This window comes from Mus caroli, unplaced genomic scaffold, assembly GCF_978045245.1.
Source record: "Mus caroli unplaced genomic scaffold, Mus_caroli_1 scaffold_2, whole genome shotgun sequence".
NCBI classification, from domain to species: Eukaryota; Metazoa; Chordata; class Mammalia; order Rodentia; family Muridae; genus Mus; species Mus caroli.
In genome coordinates, this window is record NW_028227257.1 from 61,187,513 (window position 1) to 61,213,309 (window position 25,797).

The following is a 25,797-nucleotide window of genomic DNA, read 5'->3' on the forward strand; positions in this document are numbered from 1 at the left end:
GTTTCTTCCAGAGGAAGTTGACAGAAAAGCAGCACATCAGACAGTCTGAGACCCTCTGTGTGTGAATGTGTGTCATGTCTGTCTGAAGGTCCTCTGTGTCCTCTGTCCTCTGTGTGTGAATGTGTGTCATGTGTGTCTGAAGGAGGCCGACACAGGTCTGAAGCTCAGGTGAGGCATCTCAGCCACCTCTCATGGGTACTGGGCCTCAGACTCAGGCTATCTGGAAGAGCAGCAAGTGCTCCAAGCTGATGAGCTCTCGCTTCAGGACAAAGTGTTTCCTACCAAATTCTATAAAACTTGGGTTTGAGACAAGAAATTCTAATCTTTATCTCACTACTTTATAAGTCCTTTGTGCAAATGTCATAATTCCCTCACAGAATAAAACCTTTGTTTACACAAAGGTCCCCCACTGCAAATGATGGCCTAGAGCAGTGAGTGACCTCCTCTTCTTGCTATATAGGCCAAGCTGCCATGGAACTCAGAGATCCACCTGTCTCCTGAGGGCTGAGATTAAGAATACACCCAGCACACCCAGCTTCTCCACCATAAATATTTGTTACCAGAGGCTGAAGAAGTGGCTCAGTGGTTATAGTTACTTGCTGCTCTTACAGAGCACCCATGTGGTGACTCAGACCATCTGTAACTCCAATTCCTGGATATTTGATGACTTCTGATTTCCAAGTAGCATACACATGGTGTACACACACACACACACACGCTCTTAGAGCAAGCAAGCAATCTTAACTGCCAAGCCACATCCATGGAGGTCCCAGTGCTTCCCTGGCATTCTGGGCCTTCTGTTTCTCTTGCCTCCATGCCTAACTTAAGAACTAGGACGGATTCTCCATCTCTTCAACTCCTAGCAGCTGCTAACATTTTCAGCTTACCTATTCTATTGCTTTTCTCCCAAGCTTGAATAAAATTGCTTTTGAGCTTTCTTCCAAATCTATTTTGAAATTCTTTTATTAATGAGACTCAGTGACTGAAAAGGAGACTACAGTTTTTGGAAATACTCCTGATGTAGAGTTATTTGAGTAATGTCAGACCTCTGCAACACAAAACTTACACAATAAAAACAAAGACCACAGGAAAGATACAGTAAATCAGCCTGGAATTCTTATTCTTCGGCCAAAGGATACAATGCGGTAACCTGAATGCAGGGCTTTCTTTCAGGTTCACACTTTACAACTGCAGCTGACCATAACCACACAGTACCGAAAGCTGTTACTGAAACCCTGTTTTGCAATATTTGGTTTGCACTAGAATATCTCCAGCAAATAACACATCCACTGCACACAACTACTTTATTAGCAGCAGCAGAACAAATTTCCTTAAGTCTTAGTAATCTAGAGAACAAGCATGCAGTGAAGGGCTCTTAGACTAGCATGCTGCATGTAAGACTCCTTAATCAAAAATAAATTTTAAAGTGATGTGACAGTCCAGGCATATAACCTTTAAATTTGCATCCGTCTTACAGAGAAAAGAATGTGTAACCACCCACTCCCACTTACAGATCCTCAGGCATTTAGTTTACCATCCTTGAGAAATGAGAGTACTCTGGATCTTTCCAGTTTATTTCTCTTGAAGACAAAAGACTGCCCCACACCTGCTATTTCATACTTCTCCTCTAAACAGCAAAGAAATCAGTTATTAATAGACTCTACAGGAAATAAACCTTTCAGATCAGATGTGTTTCTGCTACCAGAGAGCTGATACAATGCCAGAAGCCATGTGGGGCAGTCACAACATGAGCCTGTGAAGAAGCCCAGTAAACAGTCCTCTCCATTAGCCGTATAGCATTTAGAAAAGCCACATAGCATCACAGGAAAGAAAGCCTAACGATTCAGTCTTTGGCATCGCCCACTCCATCTGCATTAATGGCAAACATAGCTTCAGCTTCAGGAAGACAGGGAGAGTCATAGATTTTGCAGATTCTGGTCTCCCCTCTTCCTTTTCTCAGGTACAGCCTGACCCAAAGAAACAAACAAGAACACCAAGTTATAAACAATTCTATTCCTATAATAGAACTAATTGCTTCAGACATATGTAATTTCCTCAAAGGATTTAGGATGGCTTTTAATGTACCTCCAAAATGGAGGAATTCATTTCTGCCATGACTCTCTTATTGAAAAGCTCTACGAAATAAACATTTTATAATTAGGGAGGCATATCAACTATTCATGTATCTTTTTTCATGACGGAGAAAGTTAGTTACATGTAGGTGTTTGTATTTGTATGTGGGTCTGTGTGTCTGTCAGAGACCAGAGCTACTGGGTGGAGTTAGAAGAGGGTGAGAAGCCCCTGACAGAGTGCTGGGAACCGCTCTCAGGTTCTCTACAACACAGGTATATGCTCGCAACCACTGAGCCATCTCCAACTGCAAACACTAGTATCAACCAAAGCTTGACAAATTCAGTGAGGCTTCCTAAGTGTCAATATTGTAGCAATTTTAGCAGGGTTCAGTGCAAGTTTTTATCACAGTTGTATGACCTCCATTTTGCCATCACCTTACCTGGTGGTTGACGCATGAGCGATGATGTTTCCTCCAATGGGTTTTTTGGGATCTGCAGCGAACATGGCTGCTCCATCTACTTGGGCTACTACCTGGTTGGTGATTACCACTGCGACACCAAACTGATGAGGGAAAAGAAGGTCAGTTTTGTGACCACAGACATACCAAGAACCTTAATGCTCACAACAAAGAAATGGCCAACTAATGTTCGTCTTTGATAATACAAAGACTCCTGGGATTTGGAGCCACGGAAAGTAAGCATTTTTCATTGTTTCCTATGGTTTACCTCATCAGCAAGTCGAAGCAGCATCCTCAGAAATCTGGCCAAATGCATTTGCCTGGCTGAAAGCTCTCCCCGCCCTGAGTAGTCTGTTCTGTAAAGGGCAGTAGCACTGTCTACAATAAGCAGTGCATACCTATAAGAAACAAGAATTGTCAATTTTGCCGGGCGTGGTGGTGCACGCCTTTAATCCCAGCACTCAGGAGGCAGAGGCAGGCGGATTTCTGAGTTCGAGGCAAGCCCGGTCTACAGATCGAGTTCCAGGACGGCCAGGGCTACACAGAAAAACCCTGTCTCGAAAAACTTAAAAAAAAAAAAAAAGGTCAATTTTTTTTCCCTTACAATCGTAGATTTTCTTTCTTTCATTTTTTTCTTCCTTCAGGCCCCGCTCACTCCAGGCCAAAGATTTACTCATTTATTATATGTAAGTAAACTGTAGTTGACACACCAGAAGAGGGCATCAGATCTCATTACAGATGGTTGTGAGCCACCATGTGGTTGCTGGGATTTGAACTCAGGACCTTCGGAAGAACGGTTAGTGCTCTTGACTGCTGAGCCATCTCTCTAGCCCCCCACCCCCATTTTCTTTTAACTTACTTTATTTTATGTGCATTTATGTTTTTGTCTGCATTCGTGGCTATCAAATACCAGACAGTTGTGAGCTACCATGTTGATGTTGGGAATTGAACCCTGGTCCTCAGGAAGAGCAGCCAATGCTCTTAAATACTCTCTCTAGGCCATTAAAGACCCCACCTCCCACCCCCGAAACAGGGTTTCTTTGTGTAGCTTTGACTGCCTTAGAATGCCACACCACCTCCAGTAGGATCAGTGTGACAAGTTCCATAGATTGACCTCAAAAGGAGGAGGCCTCCTGGAATCGGTTGTGGAACTCTTCGGCAGAGAAAAAATATTGAGCTGTAGTTCTCATGGCAATATATATGTTTTGTTTTCTCTTATTCCTTTTCTTATTTACATGTTCCTGGTAGCCTAGGCCAACTTCTTAAGCGAGAATAATGGGTAAGAAACCATCCCTTGAGATGGGGTCACTAACATGACCTTATCCCCGGGAAAACTAATTCTTTACTTTTTAAATCATTTACTAAATTATTATGACAGATAAAAACTTTCCCAACAATATAATTTCATATGGCTACACGTGTGTTATTGGAGGTGAGATTGTTATATGGTAAAGAAAGTCTTAAATAAAAAGAATTAAAATAGTTTAAATTTAGCTTTGAGGATCCTTATTCCAGGAACCCCCATACCTGCCTGGGGTGGTCTGAGGCACTAGAACTCAGATATCTACCTGCTTCTGTTTCCAAGTGCTGGGATCAAAGTTGTGTACGGTCACCCGACACCACCCTAAGCTCTTATATGTAGTGTGTATTTTCCACTTTTCTCCTTTTTGAGACCGGGACTTGTTACTTATATAGCCCAGGCTGTCATGAAGTTTATGATCCTCTTGCCTCAGTCTCCCCAGGGTAAAACATGAGTAACTGACACTTCCTAGTATGTAACCACACGTGCTTTTCTTAAAATGTTTTTAAAATGTTCAGTCATGGTGGATCATGGTGACTTTTGGTGGATAGTTTCTGTTTTGGTTTTGGTAGACTTGACCAAAAGTAGTTCTGGGGTTTTTGTTTTTCAGTATACTTGACTAAACACAGGGCCTTGGGCATTATAGAAATGAATATTTCACTGGTAATGTGACCGAAATAAAGTGTGTCAAAATAAGAACTGAAGAGGCAGAGAAGATGATACAGTGGGTAAAGTACTTGCCATAGAAGTGGAAGGTTTTGTGTTTGACTCCCCAGAACCCATGTAAAGCCAGTCAAGGTAGCATGTACTTGTAATCTCAGCGCTTCTACAAGCCTGTGGACCAGCTACAAGAGTGGACAATGAAGATTCGGAGAGTGAGAAGTGACACCCAAACGTGTCCTCTAAGCTGCTCACATAACCACTTCCTATGCATGCCCACGTTCACATAGCAATGAGTGTGTACACATAAACACAAACATCACACATAAGACAGACACAGAGAGTATTTTTTAAAGAAAGGAACTTGGGGGTGGAGATATGGCTTGGCTGTTAAAAATACTTTCTGCTCTTTCAGAGAACCCAAGTTTGTTTCCCAGCACCCATCCCGGGAAGCTCAAAACCATCTCTAACTCCTGCTCCAGGAAATCTGATTCCCTGTCCTAACCTATATAGGTACCCTGATACATTAGGCACACATTCACAGAAACACACATATAAGTAAAGATAAATCTTTAATTAAACCAAAAACCAACCAACCAAACAAACAAAAAAACCCAAAAACCAAATTGTCACTACATTCAAAACAAATAAACAACTCCACTTCCAGGCATAGTGGTGCATGCCTTTAATGCCACTACTTGGGAAGGCAGAGACAGGAGGATCTCTGTGAGTTTGAGGCCAGCCTGGTCTAAGACAGCCAAGACTAGACAGAGAGATCCTGTTTAAAAGACAACCCTTAAAATGTGAATTTCTATTCAGACTGTCATCCAGACTCAAGGAAAGGGCCACGGGCACACATTCAGCGTCTCACTGAGTACATACCTGGATTCTACCATCATGGCTGACGCTTGGTAAAGGAGCTGGGTCTGGTGGTCTGTGTTGAACCCTCGCGCATATGCTACATTATCTAGGACATCACTGCCAGAGAGACCGTATCTAGAAAAGAGGAGATTTTTAGGCTGTAGACAGAGCTCAGTCAGGTGAGAAATGAATACCTAACATTTCCCTCACCCACAAAAATAAGTAGCAGCAACCCCTCCCCCCCCCCCCCGGCTTTAAGCCCCGCAGATACGATTCCTGCTCTATTAGAGGTATGGGCAAGCCAAATAGAGATGATAGCAACGATTATCTTAAACTAAAAGTGAGACCTAAGGATAAATTAAATTTATTCTTTGAGGCCTCCATATGAGAAACTTTCAAGTCAGAAAAGCCAAGAACTACAGTCAGAATTATCATAAACAAAAATAACAAGCCAAAGATTATGTTAAATGAATGATACCTTAGTATTTCTTATGCCTCAGTGATTATTTTCTTTTGTATTTAAAGAGCATACTATGTATTTTGTATTTTCATAGAATGATCTGTATTTTCTTAACTTTGTAATTGCCACCTAAGATATAAATGATCAAGATACCTGAAGAATGGCACTCTCTTTTTCTCTCTCTGTTCTCTCTAAGTCTATGTGCTCTGTATCTCTTACTAAGTTGTCACCTGGCTGTCCTCGAACTCATATATTTGCCTGGCCATGTCTGGAGTGGTAGAATTAAAGGTGTTTCAATATGCCTGGTCCAACAATTTCATTCTTATTGAATCTGTAACAACAGAAGGGACTCCCTCTTTGATGGCAGTAAGTTTGATGTATTCAACTGAGGAATTAACCAAATGACTGCTGTCAATTTTCCTGAGATGTGGGGGGGTATGGGGGCACGCACAGGTAATGGCTATGTTTTCTAGGCTAACCCCAAGTTCCTGGGCTACGGTAATCTCAAGACTTAGCCTCCGCAGTAGCTGGCTAACAAGAGCCTAGAAAGCATACTTTGTCAGCTTCCTCTCACCTCTAAAATAGATCTGATTCTCTTCCTTTTGTCCTTTTAAAACTTGGCTAGAGTCTAAACACTGGAGAAGAAAGAAAAAGCAGAAATAAAATTTGCTTTGCCAGGTGCCCAACCCATTTTTGACACACCCGTGTTCAAGGCCTTTAAAATTCTCAATTCTTTAAAATACTAATTAGCTATACATCTTGCTGGCACATTAGGGGTTTCTTCACTGAGAGCAAAAGCTTTCCAGAAGTTTTTACATGATTCTACACTTTTTTACTATTCCTTTCTTGAAATGAGGACACTGAGGCCCAGAGGTAAATGGGCTGACACAGAGCAGACTGCAGGGGGAAGCATGGCAGAGAAATCCATCATTCCTGGTTTCTGTATCCCGGGCTGGCCTGGAAACCACAGGTCCTCCTGGCTCTGTGTCTCAAGTGCTGTGAGGGGCATCTGCTCTTCTTTTACAAGGCTATAAACTATAAACATCTTGCCAGTGTGTTTTGTATATTAGTCAAGCACTGATTGTTTTTATCCACACCCCAATGAGAAACACGTGCAATCACTTCTGACCCAAGGAATGTTCTGTTTACAATTCTCTTATTTAATAATTCAAAAGATAATGTTAGGACTGACAAGATGGTTTAGTAGTTAAAGGCCAAACCTGGCTACCTCAGTTCAATCCCCAGGACCCATGTGGTAGAGTGAGAAAACAGATCTCTGTGGGTTGTTCTCTGACCTCCACACATGTGCTATGGAATGTGTGCAACAACATGCACACAAGCAAATTTAATTTTTTCTTTTTAAATTTAAAAGTTATTTAAATGAAATCTAATGGGCTCTAATTCTTTTAGAGCTTGTGTTCCTGATCCTCTCATAAGGATAGAGTTACACAGTAAGACTGTCAAGAAACTCAAAGGCTGAGCATAGTGGTGCACACCTTTAACCCACGCACTCAGGAGGTGGAGGGAGAGAGGGAGGGAAGGAGGGAGAGAGGGAGGGAAGGAGGGAGAGAGGGAGAGAGAGAGAGAGAGAGAGAGAGAGAGAGAGAGAGAGAGAGAGAGAGAGAGAGAGAGAGAGAGAGACAGAGCGAGCATGCAGATCTTGCATGGTGGTACAAGCCTATAACTCCCAATACTTGAAGGTGGATGCAGGAAGATCAGGAGTTCTAGGTCAACCTCAGCTATACAGTACATTCATGGCCACCTATGTCTAAGACTGTCTCAAACAAGGCAGGCACGATAATGCATCATAATCTAACCACACCAGAGGCAGAGAGGAAAGTACCAAGAGTTTCAGGATAACCTGGGATACATCAGAGTTTTGATCAAGCCTGAGCTACATGGTTAGACTGTGTCTCAAAAACAAAACCAAGGGGCTGGGGTGTTCGTACAAATCATTGTGAACTTTTTATTCCGTGCCATTGATCCATATCTTAGTTGTCTATTAATTTAGTTTTTTTTGTTTTATTTTGTTTTGAGAGTTTCATTATGTAGCTTTCCGACTAGCTAGCCTTCAGCTGACAGAGATCTGCCTGCTTCTGTCTCTTGACCTGAGTAACTCTACCTTTTTTTTTTTTTTCCAGTACTGAGAATTGAACCTGGGGTCTCATGTATGCTAGACAAGTACTTTACCACCGTGCTATACCTAGCTGCATATCTACGTTTAAGTCAGAACCATCTGTAATGACTACTGTAGTTTTATAATGAGTTTTCAGTTAAGGACTTGGGCTGGAGAGATGGCTCAGTGGTTTAAGATCAGTGACTGCTCTTCAGAGGTCCTAGATACAATTCCCAACACTCATACATCAACTCACAACTATAATATTCACCAAAATTTCAATTTGATATCCAGTGGCCCTTTCTGGCCTCTGAAGGCACCAGATACACACTCTGGTGCACGGACACGTGCAGGCAATGCCCTCCTCACAAATAAACAATAAATAGATAAATAAATGGAGCTCTAGATTTTTCCGCATGAATCTTATGAGTTTATCAATTTGTAAAAAAACTTGCTAGAATTTTGACATGACTTATAGTTTTTAACAATCTCAATTCTGTGATGTCCTCTTGGCTATTAAGATACTGGTGCTTACTGCCCTAGCAGAGGACCTGGGCTGACTTTCCACAGCCCACACTGTGTCTCACAACCATTTATGATTCCAGTTCAGGAGAATCTGCTGCCTCTTATGGCCTCCATGTGCGTCCTTGCACTTGGTATGCATCATACACGTGGGCGACACTCAGATACATAAGAATACATCTTAATTATGTCTATAATTACCTTTTTGGTGAACTGATTTTTTTAAAAGATTTATTTATTTATTTTATGTAAGTACACTGTAGCTGTCTTCAGACACTCCAGAAGAGGGCATCAGATTTCGTTACGGATGGTTGTGAGCCACCATGTGGTCGCTGGGATTTGAACTCAGGACCTTCGGAAGAGCCTTCAGTATCCTTGATCGCTGAGCCATCTCTCTAGCCCACAACCTGTCTTTAAAGCGTTTCTTTGGAAGACACACGTAGTTGGATCTTGCCTTTGATTCCACCTGAGATACTTACAGATTGCCGAGTAAGGAATGTTTCCCATTAAAGATTGTTGTTTTCAACCACACATACAACTAGAGTGTAGCATAATGAGACACATTTCAGGCAAGTTCAACTTGCTAAACACATTCAAGTCTCAAAACCTACCTCTCAGCTACTGCTAGCAGCCGCTCCGGCCTAAAGGTGCCCTCGGTGTCAATGTACATGGCCTTCCCTTCACCTCCACCACGGTCAATGGGGAGCTGGGGAGGGGGAAAAGAAACAGTGGAAACATCCACACTTCTGATACAGTTGCCAAGTTCCCCATGATAAATCAACATATACTATAATCTCACAAAATAAAAAAACTATAGTAATTTTAAAAAATATAGTAATTAAAATTTGGAATGGCAGCTCACATACAGGAGACAGATGCCTCTCCATGACTTTGAAGGCAGCTTGGACCACATATTAAGATCCAGGACAGCCTGGATTATAGTATGAGATCAGAGGTTAAGAGTACTGGCTGGCCGGGCGGTGGTGGCACACACCTTTAATCCCAGCACTTGGGAGGCAGAGGCAAGCGGATCTCTGAGTTTGAGGCCAGCCTGGTCTACAAAGTGAGTTCCAGGACAGCCAGGGCCACATAGAGAAACCCTGTCTCAAAAACAAAAACAAACAAACAAACAAAAAAAGAACTACCTGTACTCCAGAGGACCCAGGTTTCATTCCCAGGACATGCCTGGTGACTCACAACCCTGTAATTAATTCCAGGGTCCAAGATACTACTTTGGCTTTCACAAACACCAGACGTATATACATAGTAAAACAAACAAACATGACAATTAGAGGCAAAAGGACATATTCTCTTTTGATAGAAATACAAGTTAATAGCTGACATGGAGCACAGGAAGTTAGTGTTTTGTCCGAGCTGGACTGCTTTGAAACAGTCTAAACTATGAGATAAAACTGCATGTTAAGACCAGTCAGTTCAAAGGTCAAACATTTACAACTGGCAATGATGACCCATGTTTGCAATGTCCGTATGAAGAGGATCAGGAGTTCAAGGTCCGCTATATAGTAAATTTGAGGTCAGCCCTGGCAACACGAGACACTGCCTCACAATAAGCAAGGTCACCCGTGCAGAGCGTGGTGGCTCTAAGGCACTGGAACCCAGAGCTGTCAGAAGCAGAGGAGGAGGGGCATCACTTGAGTGTGCTGAGTTTTGCAGCAACAACAGAAACCTGAGTGAGTTCCAGGTTCACAGAACGACTGTCTCAAAGGAATAAGGTGGAGATGCAGACACTGTCAAGTCAGCAGGTAGTGGTTGTTTTCAGTGGTGCTCTGACAGAAATCACTGTGTAGCTACGCTGATTGCCAACTCGTGATCCCCTGAGCGCTAGGATTATAGGTTTGCACCATAATGCTTGGCTAATTTAGAAGTTTTCCATAAACATTTAGTGCTGTAATTTATCTCTACTTTATAGATGTACATGTTATTTTATCTCTCTTAACATTTTAATAGGACTGGCGAGATGTCTGAGCAGGTAAGAGCACTGACCACTTTTCCAAAGGACCTGAGTTCAAATCCAAGCAATCACATGGTGGCTCACAACCACTTGTAATGAGATCTGATGCCCTCTTCTGGTGTGTCTGAAGTCAGCTACAGTGTACTTATGTATAATAATAAATAAATCTTTGGGCCAGAGCAAGCAGGGACTGAGCAAGCAGAGTTGACCGGAGCAGGGTTGACCAGAGCGAGCAGAGGTCTTAAAATTCAATTCCCAACAACCACATGAAGGCTCACAACAATCAGTACAGCCACCATGTACTCACATACATAAAATAAATAAATCTTAAAAAAATTTTTTTAATAATGCGATGGCATAAATTCTTCAGACATTTTATCATTCTTGGACAAATGTGAAATGTTCTAGATTATCTTAGATTAAATAATTATTAGAGATCTAATGCAGTGAAGTTTCATTTCATTAAGTTGGGAAAATCTGAACAATGACAACAGATGTTTGAATTTAAGTAGCAATCTAACACTCCCTCGTATTCTGGTTCTTAGACTACTAACATGCAACTGTCCTGACTGTTAATGAACTAGCGTTCTTTGGGGAAAGTAACAAAGGTCTATAGCTGCTGGGCACCTCAGAATGTTATTTAAGACTTTGTTTACTGTTAACAGGACCATCTTACTACTTAATAAACATTGTCAGACTAGGATTCTATTTGTATTTTAATGAATTAGCATGGTATGCAGGGTTGCCATAGAAACAATAGATATTTATACTGTATCCATTCTACATGAATCTCTGTTAAAAGGACATGGGGAGGGGGCTGGAGAGGTGGTCAGGAGTGCTCATTACACAATCTTGAAGACCTGAATTTGTATCTCAGGACTAATTTAACAAGCTAGGTATAGTCTCAAAGGAATCTGCAATCCTAGTGCTATAAAAAACAGAGACAGAATGATAACCCAGGCTTGCTGACTGCCAGTCTAGCCGAAAGACAGGAGCTGTAAGTCCAGCGAGAGACCCTGCCTTACAGGAGCAAAGTGGAGAGTAATAGAGGAAGAGACCAGGTACCTTCTGGTCTCTAAGTGTCCACAGGCATGCGCCCCTCACACACACGAGCGAGTGCCACACACATAAAGTAAAAAGTTACAGAGAAAGCATTTTTAGTCAAAAACACCAGATACAGTATTTAATGAATTCAGGTTAGGTTATTATTAATTACACATGTATTCTTTTGAGACATAAAGTGTAGACTGTGCGACTAGAGAGATGGCTTCTCGGTTAAGTGCACTGGCTACTCTTCCACAGGACCGGGTTTCATTCCTAACAACCACAAGGAAGCTCATGGCTCCTTGCTGATCTGATCAGCCCGGACCCTAGCAACTCACCTGGCATGTAACAGCCAACGTATGACAGATCTGTGTCTTCCCAGTTCGGAATTCTCCAAACATCTCTGTGATAGATCCAGTCTCAATTCCACCTATGAAATTAAAAAGTACATCACATAAAATAACTGTTTAGAAAGTACATTCATTGAAATGTTCATAGAGCACATGAGATGTTACATAACTTAAAACTCCTATTTTCAACATTCAGTAATTTGTAAATTTCTTTTCTTTCTGACTGAGCTCACTAGTGCACACCTGTAAGCCAGTTATGTGGGAAGATGAAGCAGAAGGATGTAAGGTTCAAAGCCTGTCTGGGCAACATAGGATGTTCAAGACCAGTCTGCACAAAATAGCAAGTCTCTGGGCCTGGGTATGTAGCTCAATGGTAGAATCCTACTTAGATAAAAAGGCCTAGACTCAACTCCCCATATCACCCAAAATAAAATATAAAACAATAAAAATAATTAAAAGCCATTACTTATTTTTAAATAAGTATAGGTTGCTTGTACATAGGAGGTTCTGGGCACTCATTCCTGAGTTTCCTAGGGTAAACCTTACATCCCTTCAGCTCTCAGTATGGTCACATCTCTCTATATGTACTCACTTGTGTTACTATATTTTTTAGGCAATTTTATTGCATGTACAGCTTCAAGTAATTGCTACCATAATGAAGTTACAGAGCTCAACTAAGAAAAGCCGACAGCTTCAGCAGTTTTAATATAACCCAGTATTTACTATTCTTTGCGAACTCCTTGTTCAATGTACTTAAATGTAACATTCATGCTGTTATGCTGTTCGATCATCCTCATCTTGAAGAAAACAGGCATAATTGTCACCAGGAACATTATTTAATCCAGTAAGTAAATACTAGAAATGAAAATTCCTTTATTTATTTTTTATGAGACAGGGTTTATGTAATCCAGGCTAGTCTCAAACTCATTCTATCGCTGAAGACAACATTAAACATCTAACCCTTTCCCTCCACATCCCAAGTGCTAGGATTACAGGCATGAGCTCTGTCTATATAGCCCTTGCTGTCCTGGAGGGAAGGGGATCGTCTTGGAGAGGTTAACACTCACATTTTAGTATGATTCCTGAAGCCATGCTATTTGTACCCCAAAAAGGAAGAAAAAGTAAATAATCAAATAACCAGAAAACCAGCAAGAACCAAACTTAACTTTTCAACAATGAGACAACTATGTTTCAAAGCTCAGACCCCTCGGACGGACGAGGTGGCGCTGTCTCTAATCCCAGCACTTACAGAATCGAAGCAGTGGGATCTGAGTTTCGTAGCAGAAAGCACAGCTCAGTGGCAGAGGACCTGAGTCTCTGGACTCAATCCCTTCCCATATACTTTTTGTTTTTAAATCTGTAATTGTTGTACTGTGCGTATGGCATGTGTGAACGTGGCAAGGCATGAGCCACAGCTCACATGTAGAGGGCAGAGGATAACTCTGGAGAATGGGTCATCTCCTTCTACTATGGGTTCCAGGATTGAATTCAGGTCATCAGGGTTGTAAGACAACCACTTTCTGTAACCAGTCATTGAAATTCAATCTTGTGTTAGAATTTTAAAATAAATAAATCAAACAAACAAATAATACATAACATATAGTATACATATAATACTTATCTCCTCAAACAGAGGGAACTTATTCTTTAATATATAGTCAGAGCAAGGCACTGTTTCAACAAAACAAGATAAAACAAAGCCAAAAGTTATTTAATTTACAGGCAATTTCCCTATTTTATAAATCAGAGCCAGAATGACTGACTAATGCCTATAATCTCAAATCCTGGCAGTGGAGTACAGGGACAGAAGATGGGGAATTTAAGTATATCATTAGCTCCTGAACCCATTTCTAAAACCACTAAAAAATAATTAAAAAATAAAAATGTCTTTCTTTTAAAAATGTTACATTTGTAGAATGTTACACAGAAATAAATATACAAGGGGGCTCTAGAAACACTTCCTCGCTTCCTCAGGGTCACCATCGTCCCAACTGTAATGAAGTGTCTATGAGAAGCTGACATTCCTATAACCCAAAATACATTCAATTCGGCCTGAATCTTAGATCCATTGACACAAGCCAGGGAAACAAAAACAAAACAAAAAACCAACCCACTCAAAAGAAATAAACAAAAACCTAAACTAAGAAATCTTGCAAAAGCAAAACTGGAGCATCAGGCAGCCAGGGCCCTGAAGACCCGACTGTCCATACTTCTCTGCAGCTCGCTCCCCTAAGATGAATTCTGTATAATAGCCTGGCTTTGCTCTGACCTGCCAGCCGTGCTGATTACCCAGGGTTTATAACGCAGGATAAGGATCACTGTACCTTGAAGCAGTTTGTCCAGCTCTTTGGAGCCAGTAGTTATCTGTATGATCTCTGACCGGCGCTGGTGAAACTCAGTTGCAGTGGTGAAACCCATTGGAACCAATTTCGCTGCCTCAGTCTAGGAAAACCAGACACGTTAAACTAGCAATGTCACGCAGGTAAAGGGCTCCCACTGTCTGGGAAAGCTGGGACCCAAAATGCTTTAGACTGTGATTTTTTTGTATATCTTGGGGTACTTGGGCAGACTACCAGTTGAACATCCTTCACTGAAAATTCCAAATACCTCAAAATCTGAACCTTTTTGAGTGTAAGTTTTTTGATAAAGGGGAAAAAAAATCAGACTTCTGTGAATTTCCCCTCTTATTTCTGCAGTGGAGATGTGCCCAGGAGCACACAGGAAACGCTCCTGTGCAGGGATGACAGGAGTGCACCACCACAGGAGCTTACAAAGACAACTCAGCATGTCTTCACACCTCACTTCCTGTCAGCCTTGTAACCAAGGATGTCATCCACAGCCTTTCTCCCCATTGATTATTTTCCAAGTATACACAAGTAACATTTATACCTTACCTTAGCAACAAAACTGTACTTTACGTTGAAAAAAGTCTTAATATAATGGGACAATAAAACTAAGCATCTAGGGGTCTAGAGAAACGGCTCGGTGGAGAAAAGCACGTGCTGCTCTTTTTTTTTTTTTTTTTTTTTGGTTTTTCGAGACAGGGTTTCTCTGTGTAGCCCTGGCTGGCCTCGAACTCAGAAATCTGCCTGCCTCTGCCTCCCGAGTGCTGGGATTAAAGGCGTGCGCCACCAGGCCTGCTTTCCATTTCCTCCTTTCCTTCTCTTCTAACACCTCTGTAGACTTTTCCTCTGTTCAGATACCTACAGGCTTTCTTAAGTCTGAAAAGGAATCAGTCGGCTTGCTTACTGGTCCAATAAAACAAAAATTAACCTTAAAACAAAGCTCCACAATTCTTGTGTGAATAAAAAGTAGGATTTTGGGGGGTGGGGCTGGTGCCTTTGGCAGAGTATTTATACTTGGCAGAGAACTGTCTCATGTTTGAGTATCTTCTCACACATCTGTCCCGAGGCCACAAGGCACACTGGTAGCCCTCTAACAAATCTCTGTATAGAAGCTTAAAGGAAGTTGTAAGATACCTGACATAGGCGCTGGGAACTAAGCTCAGGTCAGAATAAACTCTTTAACCGTGAGCATCCCTTCAGACCCTCCACACTATTGCCCCCCTTGAAATATTACATATTAATATAGGCTAATAAAAACATTAAGAGATAGCATGGATGTATACTGTTACTTTGATATTTTAGTTGTAGTTGGGATGGAACCTGTGACTTTGAGCATTCGAGGTTACCATGTGACTTTGTATATCAACATTTTACCAATATCATTCTCTCTCTTTCTCTGGTGGTACTGATAGTTAACTGGAGCCTAGCACATGCCAGGCAAGTACTTTCCACTGAAACACGTACCCAGCTTCTCTTTTTACATTTTATTTCTGAAACAGGGTCTCACTCAATTAAGTTGGCCAAATTGGCCTACATGATGAACTCACTCCAAAGCAGAGACTAGCTTCCAACTTCCTGTCCCAGACCCCGTAATAGTTTGAACTACAGGCTTGTACCTTACAATGTAGCATCAAAATTTTTTTCTAAACTGCGTAAGTGGCTGCATTTAGTTGTATACATTATAAACCTATTTTAGGGGCTGGAGAAATGGCTTGAGAGCACTTGTTGCTCTATCAGAGAACCAAGGTCTGACACCCGGCACCCACATGGTGGCTAATGAACATCTGTAAGTCCAGCTCCAGGGCATCTGACACCCTCTCCTAGCTTCCGAAGGCAAGGATGTGGTGCACATGCCAAAACAGCATATACATATAATTTAAAATAGAACTCTGAGGTGAGATCTCTTCAAAATGACAGAGTGCACAACCTTACTGTGGGGTGCTTCTGGCAGTATTTATATCAAATCCCACAATACTGCAATTCTCCACAGGAAATCAGAATTTAAGATAAAAACTGTCAACAGTCACTTCTGGAATGGGAACCAGGTGACAAGAGGAAGGAAGAGGGCTAAGGGCTGTCACTATACACCATTGTATACTAATTATTCTCACTAATGCCTCTGCCCTCTCCTCCATCTCATGGGTACACTTACCAGAATTTTGTCAGCTTTGGCTTCACTAATTCCCTTAATATTTATTAGTTCCTTCTTTGGTGCATAAGCAACAGCCTCCACTGTATGGTAACCGGCTTCTTCTAATTTCTTCACATCATTGGCATTTATGCCACATTGCTGTTAAGAAACAATGAATAAAGTTAGGCTTCTTGTCCAGTATGGATCGTACACCTCAGAGAGGTGTTTGAAGATCACTAATATATGCAAAACATCTGAAAACTTTGACTACACATGAATTATTAAATAACAAATTAAAGGCATATGCCTTTAATACCATCACTTAGAAGGCAGAGGCAGGTGGAGCTCTGAGTTTGGGGCTAGCCTGGCCTATAGAGTGAGTTCCAGGACAGCCAGGGTTGTTAACCCAAAAAAAAAAATCCCTGTCTCAACAAAACCAAAACCTGTTAATGGCTTTTTAATAAGTTGTGTTACAATTTTCCTCAACCCAGCTAGATCCCAAATAATTAAGACTGCACTGTATAGTCTGTAAGGTCACAGCAACCGAGCAATTGTTACTCCATTTTAATCTTCTGTGCTAAGCTGGCTACTTCCGAGCCAGAATCTCCAAGATACTTGCATTCTTTGGCTTTCTCTGCTCCAGTTGTTTTCTCATGGTGTCTCCTAGACTGTTCCTCCAAGGCTAATTCCTACCTCCTCTCTCTGCTGCCCTCTCCCCTGGATGGGAGGAAGTCCTGTCCCGTTTTCTCCCCTGCGCAGTCATTGGCTCACTGGCTAGCTTTATTGACCACTCAAAGAAGAAATGGGAGCAACACTCACACAACATCGAGGCAGGAGATAGAATAAGGATTGTAACCAGATATGGGGACCCAGAAACCAGCACTTGAATTACACAGTGCAAAATATCATTATGTCTACAAAAAAACACACACACCAAATTATCAACTTTTTCATTATCAAAATTAATAGTTTTGGGCTGGAGAGACGGAGAGATGTGGTCGTGAGGTGGCGGAGACAAGGAGATCCCTAAGACTCACTGGGGTGGCAGCCTAGTCTACTCAGTGAGCTCCAGGCCAAAAACTGTGTCAGCTGGGACTCCTGATTCTTTTTGCTCCGTTTGGGAAGCAAGTGCCCCAAGCTCAGCTCACTTACATAGTCTCCAGAGTGTTGAGGCTCAGGTAGACTGGAAAACTAGACAGTTAAAACAGAAGGTCAAAGCGTTTCCTCCCACAGGGTCCTTCCTATAGCAGGCAGAAATATTGTACAGATTTAGCATGTGCTACTGTTTTGCGTGTGTGTGTGTGTGGTGTATGTGCTCACGTATTTATAAGTTTGTGTGTACATGCCTGGAGGCCAGGGGTGTCTGCCTCAGTCACTTATCTTGGGAGACAGGGTCTCTTACTATACCTGATTCTCATGGATTGGCTAGACTGGCTCACCAGAAAGCCCCAATGATCCTCTAAGAATCCAGTCATTTACTACTCTGCCTGGATTCTATGCGTGTCGGGATCCAAATTGAGGTCCTCACTGTTTGCACGGCATGGACTTTACCCACAGAGCCATCTCCCCAAGCCTCTCGTTTGTTCTGCTGCTGCTACTTGGTTGTGGCTTGTTGGAGACAGGTTTAACATACACAGCCTTGTCCTGGAACTTGCTATGTAGACCAGGCTGGCCTCCAAAAGAATTCTGCGTCAGCCTTCCAACTGCTAGAATTACAGGTATGGGCCACCATGCCCAGCTAATGCTTCATATTATATATAATGTTGAGTCCTAAAATAGAGGTGAGTCTTACACCTTAACAACCCCACACCATTCAGCCTGCCCAATGACAGCCGGGACCAGTGGAGAGAGAGAGAGGCTGATCCCCTTTCCCATGTGCATTCCTGGGTTACACCACTAATTCCCCACTAGCAATTTTAAAAAAGATTTATTTATTTATTACATATAAGTACACTGAAGCGGTCTTCAGAAACATCAGAAGAGGGCATCAGATCTCAGTACAGATGGTTGTAAGCCACCATGTGGTTGCTGAGATTTGAACTCAGAACCTCTGGAAGAGCAGTCAGTGCTCATAACTGCTGAACCATCTCTCCAGCCCCCCATTAGCATTTTAATACTTAGTATAAGTAGCACAGAGATTCCACTAGAGGATCCTAGGCCTTCGTTAAAGTTCAGCTCTTAGGGAGACAACAGAGTAGGAAGAGAATTGTTGAGAGACTTGACCAGACATCTTTAGCAACAATCCTGTGCTTTTCTGTAGAAACCTTGACAACCTCCTGAAACTCTAATTTAATTTCTGTAAAGGTGAATTTTTTTCATTAGGTAGAACAATTCATTACAGCATTGTCAGAAAACACTTAGCAACTAGGAACCTACCTCTAACCGTGAAATAGGCTGCGGCCCGAAACTCTCTTCTTCCACTGAAGTATCTGCACTTGCTTCAAGCTGCATTTGCATAGCCATGACTAAGAAACACAGACAGGCACCAGTATGAGTGAACACTAGAGAAACATTCGGGGTAAGTAAGAACTGCAAGTTTAGTTCCCGACACACCTCTGAAGAACTGCAGCTGGCCCTCCCTAGCCACAGGTTAAGAGCAACTGCTGCTCTACAGAGAGCATCCAGGTTCAGTTCTCAGCACCCACAAGGAAATTCATGTGTTTATAACTTCAGTTCTAGGAGATTCAGCACCCCTTCTGACCATGCGGACACGACACAGGAGTGTTATCTTTTCAGGCATAGAAACAAAACATTCAAACACATAAAATAAAAATAAGCTTAAAACAAACAACCAAAAACCCCAGGCATGTCTGACAGCCCATTCAAAATATATTTAAAAAAAATTTTTTTTTTTACAAAGCAGCAAGTTCCAAGCTCTTCCTATACTACAGGATGAGTAAAATTCCAAAAGAGAATATTTCCATCTTCTTGGAACAGAGGAATTCTTGAACTAGATACGTATAGCAACAACAATCTAAAAGTGAACAGTATTTCCAGCCTTGAAAACGCAGGCTGGAAATACATATAGCAGCCTGTGGAACCGTCTTTGTCTGGCAGATGAAAAAGAGGCACCAGGGGGAATCCTCAGCACCACCAAGAAGACAAGAAACTGAGTGCATTTATCTTACTGTCAGCGATGAAGATGGACCTTCCGGTCCCAGGACAGGTTAAATAACTACTGAAATAAACCCTTAGCTCTGACAATATTTACGCTCATAACTTTGGGCTTTGGGATGTAGATCAATTGGTAGCATTTGCCTACCATGCACCAAGCCCCAAGTTTGAAGCTATGCAGTGCATAAAACCAGGCATGGTAGTTATGCCTGTAATCCCAGCATTTGGGAAGTAGGTAGGAAGACTAGAAACTCAAGGCCAGCCGGGCGTGGTGGCGCACGCCATTAATCCCAGCACTCGGGAGGCAGAGGCAGGCAGATTTCTGAGTTCGAGGCCAGCCTGGTCTACAAAGTGAGTGCCAGGACAGCCAGGGCTACACAGAGAAACCCTGTCTCGAAAAACCAAAAAAAAAAAAAAAAAAAAAAAAAAAAAAACAAAAAAAAACAAAGAAACTCAAGGCCATTCATCCTCTGGGGTATAACAAGTTTGAGATTAGCATGGATTACCTATCTCAAAAACAAACAAACAAACAAACAAACAACCACAAAACTGTAGAGAAATTATTTGCTACATACATAATTAGATGCATAATCAGAGGTGGAAAATCAGAACACAAACATAAAGAAATCATTCAAGCTGGGCAGTGGTGGCACACGCCCAGCACTTGGGAGGCAGAGGCAGGTGGATTTCTGAGTTTGAGGCCAGCCTGGTCTACAGAGTGAGTTCCAGGACAGCCAGGGCTACACAGAGAAACCCTGTCTAAAAAAATAAATAAATAAAAAAATAAAAAAAAAGAGAGAAAAAAAAGAAATTATTCAGCCGGGCGTGGTGGCGCACGCCTTTAATCCCAGCACTCGGGAGGCAGAGGCAGGCGGATTTCTGAGTTCGAGGCCAGCCTGGTCTACAGAGTGAGTTCCAGGACAGCCAGGGCTATACAGAGAAACCCTGTCTCGAAAAACCAAAAAAAAAAAAAAGAAATTATTCAAATAAGAAAATAAAAGGACAAGAGAAGTCAGATTCAAGTGGGAGATATCTCTACAACCGAAACCATGAGCAAACATACAATTTCATCCATAGTCAGGAGAATTAAAACCACAAGAAGAGACAGCCTGGTATGGAAGTCCATGACTGCCCTAGCACCTGGGAGGGGAGTCAGGAAGACTACCACAAATTCAAGGGCAGGCTGGGCTGCGTAGTTAGATTATCTCAAAAAGCAGCCCCTACCCCCATTCCCAAGTTCATAAAATATGACCTTCATAAAATATGTGTTGGGACTGGCTCAGTGGTTGAGAGCACTGGCTGCTCTTCCAGAGGACCCAGATTCAATTCCCAGCATCACATGACAGCTCACAACTGTCTACAACACCAAGATTTGACATCCTCACACAGACATACATGCAGACAAAACATAAATGCATATAAAATAAATTATTAAAAAAATCAAGTGTTGGCAAGCATATGTAACAAACATCCAATACCACTGGCATATTTACATGAAATTGAAAAACAGGGGAAGATGAGCTGGGGAAACAGAGTCAGGATGGGGAGTTCAAGGTCAGCTTTTGCTAAAATGCAAGATCATTGATCAAAAAAATAAACAAAACCAAAAATATGGCCGGCACAGTGGTACTCTCCTGTAGTCCCAGTACCTACAAGGCAGAGACAGTAGGATCCCGAGTTCCAAACTAGCTTCTGGGTTACAAAATCAGATCCTGCCTAAAAAATGCCTTTTAAAGGTAGGTCACCTTAGTGAACAGTTTTAGAAATCACTGTTCAGTCATCAGGGTGAGGGGGAAATACTAAAACTAGGAAGGATAAGGAGAGGTTTATAGCATGGTAACAGCAGTCTATTACTGATTATATAGATATATTCTTTGTTGTTTTGATTTTGAAAGATTTATTTATTTTATGTATATGAGTACACTGCAGTTGTGAGCCATCATGTTGTTGCTGGGAATTGATTTCAGGACTTCTGCTCGATCCCTTTGGCCCCATTCCCTCCAGGCTAAAGATTTGTTTATTATAGTTAAGTACACTGTATCTGTCTTCAGATGCACTAGAAGGGGACATCAGATCTCATTAAGGATGGCTGTGAGCCACCATGTGGTTACTGGGATTTGAACTCAGGACCTTTGGAAGAGCAGTCAGTGCTCTTAACCACTGAGCCCTCTCACCAGCCCCCAATATATTCACTTTGTAATAACTCATGTATACACTTGTATTTTATACATCTTTGTATTTTATACTTCACTTTATTATTATTTCTTGAAAGTTCCTTTTAGATTTCTTTTTTGTTCATGAGAATTTTGCCTGCATTACATGTGTGTGTACCACAAGCATGCCTGGTTTCTGAGGTCAGAAGGTGGCACTGAATCCCCTGGAACTGGAGTTATGGTTGGTTGTAAGCCACCATGTGGGTACAGGAGCTGAACTCAGTTCCTTGGCAGGAGCAGCAAGTGCTCTTAACAGCTGAGCCCCCTTCCAGCCCCTGTACTTCACTTTTCCTTTTTCTGAGACAGCTCTTCCATTTGTAGCGCAGGATGGTCTTGAAACTGTCATTCTCCTGCCTCTCCCAAGTGCTACGATTATATAGGTGTGTCATCTAGCCAAGATTCTCTTTAGAAATCTGTTGTATTTTTCAGTCTTTGTTACTCTTACACAATCTTTGAACTCTGGGGCCTCTTACTTCAGTCTCCAGAGAGGCCAGCCACTACCCTCAGTAACCAAGAATCTCTTAGCCCTGGCTACGTAACAGCTGTGAGCACTTTTCTCTGATCTCAGCTTCCTGCGTCGGGACCACAGAAGTGAACCTGAAAGTTTGTAAATCCCAGCACTGGGAGACTAAGGGTAGCAGTTCGAGCCCTGCCCAGCCTAGGTCGGGACCTCGGGTCTCAAAACAAATGCTTTGAAGTACGGGTCGGTTTTTTCCACAACGAATTCAATGGGTCAGTTAGCGTCGGTCGGTTGGTCGCCCTGCTCCGCCTTTCTCCGTTTTCTCAGCGTAGAGGGGACCCACAAAGCTGGCTACGGGAGCACCGGCCTGAGCTAGCTCAAGAAGCCGAGCGGCCATGGGAGGGGTGCGCCGGCGCCGCACACTCACCTGTCCCGCGGCCGCGGGCCGCTCGCTCCTCCTGGCAGCCGGCTCTGCACACACCACGCTCCCCCCCACTTCACCCGGCTCAAACGCGCTTCGCAGCTCCTCTGTCAGGTCTTCTACGAAAAATTTCAGTCCTCCTGGCCACACTTGTAGGAGCGCCTCGGCTTTGCCCAGGCGCGGATCTGCGCTGGGCGCGCGACTTTCGGAAATCCCGCCAAATCCTCACGCTCCTATCGCTGCGACGTCATCACGCCTTTCTCCGACCCGCCTCATGCCTACTTCCGCTTCTGCTGCGAACCTGACGGACAGGCCGGAAGGCTTTGAAGCTGAGTGATTTCGTAGGGTCACTCGTCCCTTCCTTTATGACTGTTCTGATCGGGCCTTTCTGGTTACCCGACTGAGGACTACAAGTCTGCAAAGACGATGTAATCAGCCCAGGACTACATAACCCAGAATGCACTGCTGCGGAAGCACCTCTGCAAAACTTCTTGCACAGCGGTTGTGGACTCTGGTCAGAAAGGCGTTGACCAGCTCTGGCAGAGTGTGCATATTTGGCAGCTCCGATGGTTTGCTTTGGAACCAGGTGTTCTCTTGGTCGCTGTGGGCGGCAGAGGTGAAGAAACTGGAATAAAGATAAAACCTGCGAACGGAGCCAGCGATTAGAAAACCAGTGTGGGAATCAGCGAGGTGGAAAAAAAACCAAACCTTTCAATTGGGCGGGGGTTGGGACCGGTGGATATAATCTAAATATATACATTCATAAAACTACCAAAAACTAAAGCGAAATAACTCACTCTCTACTGTTTTTTTTCTTCTCTCGCTTTGTAGTGGTTATTGGGACTCCAGAAAAGTAGGCGTAAAATTGAATAAAGTAAAGGTTTGTGGAGTTTGCCAGGAACTTCGTATTCTTCTTGTTATACATCTAGGTGTTTTCAGACAAGATCTCATACTCCTTGAACTCTTTTTGTTTGTTTTTCGAGACAGGGTTTCTCTGTATAGCCTTGGCTATACACTTTGTAGACCAGGCTGGCCTCGAATTTAGAAATCCGCCTGCCTCTGCCTCCCCAAGTGCTGGGATTAAAGGCATGGCGCCACCACCGCCAGGCTCCTTGAACTCTTTGTGCCAAGAATGACTGACAATCCTTCTCCCACCTTTGTTTGCTGTGCTGGGACATTACTATGTTCTGTGTTGAGGATTGAATCCCGATTGTATGCATGCCACACAAGCACTTCAACAACGTAGCTGCATGCTCAGCTGAAAATTACTTATATTTAATGAGTACACTGTAGCTGTCTTCAGACATCCAGAGGGCATTAGATTCCATTACAGATGTTTGTGAGCCACCATGTGGTTACTAGGAACTGGTCTCAGGACCTCTGGAAGAGCAGTCAGTGCTCCTGCTGAGCCATCTCTTCAGCCCTAGGTAATTATAATTTTTTAAAGATTTATTTATTTATTATATGTAAGTACACTGTAGCTGTCTTCAGACACTCCAGAAGAGGGCATCAGATTTCGTTATTGATGGTTGTGAGCCACCATGTGGTTGCTGGGATTTGAACTCGGGACCTTCGGAAGAGCTGTCAGCACTCTTTTGTTTTTCGAGACAGGGTTTCTCTGTGCAGTCCTGGCTGTCCTGGAACTCACTCCGTAGACCAGGCTGGCCTTGAACTCAGAAATCCACCTGCCTCTGCCTCCCAAGTGCTGGGATTAAAGGTGTGCACCACCACTGCTCGACTGCTGTCACACTCTTAACCACTTGAGCCATCTTGCTAGCCCCAGGTAATTATTTTTGAGACAGGTTCTTTGTAACCCAGATTAAACTCAGCTCCCCAACGTCTGGGGTTGCACAAAAAAAAAAAAAAAAAAAAAAAGCCACCATTCTTTTTTTTTTTTTTTTTTTTTGGTTTTTCGAGGCAGGGTTTCTCTGTTTCCTTGGCTGTCCTGGAACTCACTCTGTAGACCAGGCTGGCCTCACTCAGAAATCCGCCTGCCTCTGCCTCCCGAGTGCTGGGATTAAAGGCGTGCGCCACCAAGCCCGGCTGCCACCATTCTTGATGTATATTTACTTTGTATTTTGAGAGACACCTTAGATAAGTTTCTCTGGATAAATCTCCCAGAGTGACATTTAAACTTTGAATCTTCCTGCCTCAGACTCCCATGTAGCTTGTTTTTTTTTCCCCACGCCCCTACAGGTGTGTACCCACAGGGCTGAGTAGTTTTGGTTTTTCTTTCAAGACAGGGTTTCTTTGTGTATTCCTGGCTGTCCTGGAACTCACTCTGTAGACCAGGCTAACCTTGAACTCAGAAATCTGCCTGCCTCTGCCTCTCAAGTGCTGGGATTAAAGGCGTGCGCCATTACTGCCCGTCGTGAGGAGCTTTAAAGTGTATAAAATTTGTATTTTATACTTATACTATCTTACATCAAATGATAGATTTCTGGAGATAAGGACAAGGACAACAAAAACATGGTTTGGTTTAAAAATACATTGTGTGTGTGTATATGGGTTTTCACAAGTAGAGGGCAGAAGACAACTTGAAGGTCAGTCATTTCCTTCCACCACGTGTGGAAGTTCAAGATTCAACTCAGGTTGCCAGGGTTGGTGGCAGCTGTCATCTCCTCCATGAAACATTTTTTTTTTTTTTTTTTTTTGGAGCTGAGGACCTAACCCAGTGCCTTGTGTTTGCTACGCAAGCACTCTACCACTGAGCTAAATCCCTCTTAAAAGTATTTCAGGTGAGACAGAGGTTTGAGTTAAGTATTTGACAATGACAGACCAGTTCAAGAAGCATTTTGGTTGTAGAAACAAACAAACTGATAGCAGGTAAATAATGAATTGCTCCTCCTGGAAATTAGAATTATAATCTGGGCAAATCTTAGCTTAGAAATGTAAGAGGCAAAGGACACCAGTGGCTGTCAAACAAGAAAAAGTTTATTCATTCTCAGGTAAATTGAGATAGAAAGGGGGAGAAGAAACAAACACCCCAAAACCCAAAAACTTGTTTTTCGTTCTTATCGCTTTTCAGATCTTTCCACTTCTTCAGAGGCCCAGCAGCATGGGTGTTGCTTTTGGTCATTTAGCACAACCCATACATTCCAAAATGCTTAAACTAGTCTGAGTACTTTTCTTCAAAAACAAAAAAACCCAAACCCTAAGAACTGAGAAAAAAGACGAACTAGACTTCTAACAGAGAGGTAACAATTCCTGAAAATATAACTGAAATTGGAAAAATATTGAACTATACAATCTTAGTCATGTCTGTTCTTTAGTTGGTATATGTAGCCCAGGCTTACCT

General features: G+C 42.6%; 1 protein-coding gene across 1 annotated transcript; it reads right to left on the reverse strand.

The window, feature by feature from the left end:
• Positions 1–1,290: 1,290 nt before the first annotated feature.
• Positions 1,291–22,711, reverse strand: Rad51 (RAD51 recombinase). Its single transcript, XM_021185496.2, has 10 exons — positions 22,506–22,711; positions 18,668–18,756; positions 16,313–16,450; positions 14,140–14,257; positions 11,804–11,895; positions 9,061–9,155; positions 5,373–5,486; positions 2,799–2,928; positions 2,513–2,634; positions 1,291–1,967 (listed from the first exon to the last, which is right to left on the reverse strand). The coding sequence occupies exons 2-10, from the start codon at positions 18,752–18,754 to the stop codon at positions 1,844–1,846; spliced, it is 1,020 nt and encodes a 339-aa protein (XP_021041155.1). The 5' UTR covers positions 18,755–18,756; positions 22,506–22,711; the 3' UTR covers positions 1,291–1,843.
• Positions 22,712–25,797: the final 3,086 nt, after the last annotated feature.

Coding starts and splice junctions, on each gene's coding strand:
- Rad51 (XM_021185496.2), bottom strand. CDS start 18,754: ATGGCTATGCAAATGCAGCTTGAAGCAAGTGCAGATACTTCAGTGGAA. Junction 9,156..11,803: donor CGTTGGCTGTTACATGCCAG/GTGAGTTGCTAG, acceptor CCCCCTCCCCAG/CTCCCCATTGACCGTGGTGG. Junction 5,487..9,060: donor CTGCTAGCAGTAGCTGAGAG/GTAGGTTTTGAG, acceptor CCTCTTTTCTAG/ATACGGTCTCTCTGGCAGTG.